Raw genomic sequence first — 5,866 nt, 5'->3', positions numbered from 1 at the left:
TAGCCGGGCGAGGTGGGGGGCACCTGTAGTCCCAGCTACTCTGGAGGCTGAGGCAGGAGAATGGTGTGAACCCAGGAGGCGGAGCTTGCAGTGAGCCGAGATCGCATCACTGCACTCCAGCCTGGGCGGCAGAGCGAGACTCTGTCTCAAAAAGCAAATAAATAAATAAATAAATTAGCTGGGCATGGTGTTGCACACCTATTGTCCCAGCTATGTGGGAGCCTGAGATGGGAAGATTGCTTGAGCCTAGAAGTTTGAAGTTGGAGTGTACCATGATCATGCCACTGCACTCCAGCTTGGTTGACAGAGCAAGACTCTGTTCCAAAAAAAAAGCAGGGAGAGGGGCCCAGCACGGTGGCTCACGCCTGTAATCCCGGCACTTTGGGAGGCCACAGTGGGTGGATCACGAGGTCAGGAGTTTGAGATCAGCTTATCCAAGATGGTGAAACCCCTTCTACTAAAAATACAAAGTTTATCTGGTATGGTGGCGGGCACCTGTAATCCCAGCTACTTGGGAGGCTGAGGTAGGAGAATTGCTTGAACCCAGGAGGCAGAGGTTGTAGTGAACAGAGATCGCACCACTGCACTCGCCTGGGCAACAGAGCAAGACACCGTCTCAACAAAAAAAAAAAAGAAGAAAAAAAGATTTTCAAGTTGTGTTTAATTGAATCACCAAAATAGCTCATTGGAGATTGTTTTGTAAAGGGGAATGGCAGTTTATCGGTTGATTGTGGGAAATATATGTGGCCTTGAACCTGACCAGCCATCTTACAGGTTCCTTTCATCCCCGTGGGTAAGGCCATTTAGGAAAGAGTATTTCAGACCCGAGCATGAGTTGATAAATGTGGAATTTAGAGCAAAGGAAACTGAACCAAGTTGTGATCAATTTTTGAATTGCCCTATCCTTAACCTGAGAATAGTCTTTTAGACTCCTTTTTCATGATGAAATTGGTCTGCAGTCTCCCCTTCTCATGCCCTTGACAGCTTTTGGTATTAAGGTTATGCTAGGCTTCTTATAATTCTGAGCATTTGAGTTGGGCAGAGCTAGTTTGTTGTCCAGGAGGGCTAACTGGGAGTACCTAACGCATCCATGTGGACACATGTCATCTTGACGAGGAATTCATTAATAGCATTACTCAGTGGCAGAGGCAGGCCATGGAGAAATGGTACAGGACAGGCACATTTCGAGGGCACTGGAAAGAGCCTGGAGTTTAGAACATTTTAAACATTGGATACCTGGGAAGGAACAGTCAAGGGCAGTGAAAAGAAACGTTGGCCATTTTGTTGTATTATCTGGGGCCACCTCTGGGTTCAGAGAACAAACCAAACAGTATGCCTCAGAATGGCAGGTGGCCCAGGAGACTTCCGGGGGAGCCCTCTACCCTACCTTTCCTCAACAAGTACATCTCTTTTTCTCTTACTCACTCTCGCACTCTGTCCTTAGAATACCTGTTCCCTTGAAATACGCCATGCCTGAAACACAGTGCTTTATTTTTAATGTTTAGAACAACAACAATATTTAAAGCCAGCTTCCTCCCTCTGTCTGTCCCTCCCCCACCCTGCACTCCCCATCTCTCTCTCTCTCTCTTTCTCTTTCTCGACAGGGTCTCACTGTGTTACTTGCCACTCTAGAGTGCAGAGTGTGATCATAGCTCACTGTAGCCTCAGACCTAGGCTCAAGTGATCTTCCCACCTCAGCTTCTTGAGTAACTGGGACTATAGGCACGTGCCACCATACCTGGCTAAATTTTTAAAATGTATTGTAGAGATGAGGTTTCCCTATGTTGCCCAGGCTGGTCTCAAACTCCTGGGCTCAAGTGATCCTCCTGCCTTGGTCTCCCAAAGCATGGGGGTTACAGGTGTGAGCTACCACGCCCAGCCCCCATTTTCTTTCTTGATAATAAGGCCACATTTTATGATCTGAGATATTTTCTCTTGTCCCCACCCCTATTCCCATCCTTACCTATCCTACTATTTAGCATCTTTTGAGCTGGAATCTGAAGGCAGGGCAGGAAAGATAAATGATAAAATCTATACTTTCTTCCTTTGAAAGCAAGAGGCCTGTCTCTGCCCTAAAATTAGATGTGTCTGTTCTGTGTCCCCAGGCCATACAGGCATGCATGGTGGGCATTTAGTTCTCCTCAGAGGCAGGGAAGTGTAGTCGGAGAAGCATGGGGGTGGGGCAGCTGCTTCACTCTGGGTGCCTGTGTCCACCAGGCCACCAGGCGACCTCAGAGAGAAAGGGCAGTAAGTTTCGGGACCCTGGAGTTGCTCAGGCCGTGTTAATTCTCTTCCCCTTCCTTGAGTTTAGCTCTTTTTTTGTTCTGTAGCACAAACTTAGCAGTCCTTACACAGTGATGAAGAAGAATAGAACAGTCCAGAAAAGGGCCATCTCTCCTGAGTCTGTTTTTCCTCTTCCACAGGAAGCTAAAAACACTCTCTGCCTGATACAGAACAAGCTCAAGGAGGAAGAGAAGCGCCTGCTCAAGAGTGGAAGTAAGGCTGGGCTTTGTAGATGAGCAGTTTACTCCGGACTAGCATTTTCAGCCTTGAGAGATATGTGTGTGTGTGTGTCTGTGTTTGTGTATATATTTAAGTATGTATTTTCTTTTTTTCAGCAGTTTTTTTTTTTAACGTAGGAAGAACACTTCACTCTACATCTGCAATTTTGAAAAGTATAATAAAATATTGTTGACTATAGGTACAAAAATGTTTTCAAAAGGCAGTTTTCTCACAGCTTCTATTTTGTGTACCATTGTATTCACTCAAGAGTCTGGTTTAAATATAGCATTTAAAACACATTTCATTCTTGTGCCAGTTAAGGTAGTGTTTTCCCGTGTTTAAATTATAGTTTGAATTATATATGATGTGTGACTATAAGAAAATGTGGTCCTAGAGGTGTGTAGGGTTCTGTATTTTCAGGCTGACTGATGGAAAACAAGCATTGGGATGCAGTGCAGGGAGAGGGACCACTCGCTTTGTGATGGTCCCCATGCCGCTGAGATGCCCCCCATAATCCAGAATGGCTCAGCAAGACACTCAGCTGGAGAGACACAGGGTTACGTCCAAACAAGGCCGAGATTCCAGGAAGGAGCTCTCTGTGACCAGGCAGCTTCCCTTATCCCTGAACTTCAGTGTCAAGTCACTGTCAGGGACCAGTAGCAGCCCAGGATCTTCCTGCTGAATTGACGGCCTTCTTGCACGGAGTTCCTCCTCCTCTTGCTGATTGCTCTTTCTTTTCTTCATGGCGAAATATTCTGTTTGATCTCATACTTGAGGCATCAGGCCCACACACATGCTCCCACGCATGCTCTCTCGCTCTCTCTCTCTCTCTTTCTCTTTCTTTGCCATTTCCCTTGTATCTCTCATTTTGCACCTGTTCTATGACTCTCTCATCTGAATCTCAGGAAACCCTGGAGGAAGGATAGGGACTGCTGGGCGGTCCTCCAGGAACAAGGTTAGGAAATTTGAAGGGCATGTCTAGCCAAAGCAGCCCTCCCCTTTTTAATTCCATGTCAGCCAGGAGCGTGAGAAGCAGCCCTCAGTGATCAGCCTGCATGGGGTTTGTCCCTTGCGAGAAGCCCGACTCAGGTAGGAGCCCTGGTTGGTTACTTGCATCCCATTCTGTCCCCGGGCCAGGATGCTAAGACCTGCCATGCTGATCTTACTTTATTCACCAAGATTTACCTCTGTGTTTTCTTCTAGGAGTTCTGTAGTTTTAGCTCTTACATTTAGGTCTCTGATCCACTTTAAGTTAATTTTTATATATGGTGTGAGACAGGGGTCCAACTTCATTCTTTTGCATGTGGCTGTTCAGTCGTCCTATTATTATGTGTTGAAAAGACTATTATTTCCCCATTGAATTATACTGGCATGTTGTCAGCCATACTTAATTTTAATTGTCACTGTCAGCTCAGTGGTTTCAGTGTCAGCATGCATTAATGTCTTAGTCTGTTTTGTGCTGCTGTAACAGAATACCTGACACTGGGTAATTATATATTTTACATAAAATATATACAGCATTATATATATGGACATATGCAGTCATCCCTCAATATCTGTGGAGAACTGGTACCAGAACCCACCTGTGGATACCAAAATCCACAGGTGTTCAAGTCCTTTGCATATAACCTATGCACATCCTCTTGTATACTTTAAATCATCTCTAGGTTACATAAAATACCTAACATAATGCCTATATATCACTTCATTCATATGGATTCAGCCTAGTACTTGGCATGTGGCAAATTCAAGTTTCGCTTTTTGGAACTTTGTAGATCTTTTTGGAACTTTGTTGATTTTTTTTTTCCAAATAATTGTAGAATTTTTTTTCCAAATAATTCAGATCCATGGTTGGCTGAACCCATGGATATGAAATCCATGGATACAGAGGGCTAGTTTTGTATGTATCTGTATGTGTGTGTGTTTATATATATATGACATATATATAATATATAATATATGACATACAATATATGACATATACTGCCATATATAACATGTGACAATTATATAACATATATTAGTATTAGTTTATATTATTATTATTATAAACAGAAACTTACTTGTCTGAAACTTAATGAGCCACAGTTCTGGGGGCAAGTCCAAGATCAAGGAGTTGCATCTTGCTGCACCATCCCATGACAGAAGGACAAAGAAAGGGGGAGAGAGAGCAAGAGATCAAACCTACAGCCTCAAGCCCTTTTATAACCAGCATTAGTCCATTCTTCAGGGCGGAGCCCTCATGACCTAAACACCTCCCAATCTGCCCCACCTCCCAACACGGTTGCATTGGGATTTAAATTTCCAACACATGCTTTTCAGAGACACATTGAAATCATATGATAGCAATTGACTTTAGTTTACCTGCTCACTTCTCAAGTCTGTATTGGTTTGAGTTGTAAGAAGAAATTTTATTGAGCCTGAGGTACATGTATTAATTTTATTTTAAAATTGATTATATAATTTGATTTGCATCGCATGGGGTAAGGCTTTAATGTCTTAATTTCCTGGATGGCATAAGAAATGAACTAAGCTGAATAGCGGTTTCATTTTGTAGTCGTTAATTGATGTTAATATTTAATAATATTCTCTGTAAAGACTTTCAGAAGATTTCACAGTAGTTGTGTCGAAGCCCAGGATGTTGTTATTGACACTTTCTCCAGCTCCTAGGTTGGCCCTTCCTGTACTAGAAAGCACAGCTCTTCTCTCCATGGCTAAAGAAAGCAGAAAACCTTCCCACAGTGCCCAGCTAGATACTGTTACCATTTCATTACTCTGTCTTTCTTTGAGACGGAGTCTTGCTCTGCTGCCCAGGGTGGAGGGCAGTGGCGTGATGTCGGCTCACTGCAACCTCCACCTCCCGAGTTCAAGCAATTCTCATGCCTCAGCCTCCTTAATAGCTGGGACTACAGGTGCGCACCACCACGCCTGACTAGTTTTTGTATTTTTAGTAGAGACAGGGTTTCACCATGCTGGCCAGGCTGGTCTCAAACTCCTAACCTCAGGTGATCTGCCCACCTCAGCCTCCCAAAGTGCTAGGATTACAGGCGTGAGCCACTGCGCCCGGCCACATCACCCTCTTATAGTAGGGGCATAGCAAAGCCTTTGTGCAGACTAACAATTACTGTTCTTCCAAACTAACTTCTGAGTCAATCATCAGAACAGGGTCCTCCAAGTCCGTCCTTACAAAACCTGTGTGGCTCCCTGGGTGCAGAGAAGTCAGGTGCCAGGCAGTGAAAGGTCTTTCTCCCCACAGTGGAGACTCCTTCTATAGGTTCCCTTTAGGAAATATTCAGCCTATAGGTACAAGACTCCAAAGAATGTATTTAAGAAATTAATATGAAGAGCTGTTCCGGCTGGGCAT

The 5,866-nt window shown here is 44.2% G+C and overlaps 1 protein-coding gene across 1 annotated transcript in view; it reads left to right on the top strand.

The window, feature by feature from the left end:
* The window catches only part of CLUAP1 (clusterin associated protein 1), a 37,611-nt gene that overhangs the window by 24,821 nt on the left and 6,924 nt on the right, over positions 1-5,866 (top strand). The window contains exon 9 of the mRNA XM_011950188.1: positions 2,424-2,496. Coding sequence (XP_011805578.1) covers positions 2,424-2,496 — 73 coding nt within the window. The remainder of the gene's footprint in view (positions 1-2,423; positions 2,497-5,866) is intronic.

This window comes from Colobus angolensis, unplaced genomic scaffold, assembly GCF_000951035.1.
Source record: "Colobus angolensis palliatus isolate OR3802 unplaced genomic scaffold, Cang.pa_1.0 Scaffold303, whole genome shotgun sequence".
NCBI classification, from domain to species: domain Eukaryota; kingdom Metazoa; phylum Chordata; class Mammalia; order Primates; family Cercopithecidae; genus Colobus; species Colobus angolensis.
Note: the sequence above shows the minus strand (reverse complement) of the source record. Positions and strands in the feature narration are given on the sequence as shown.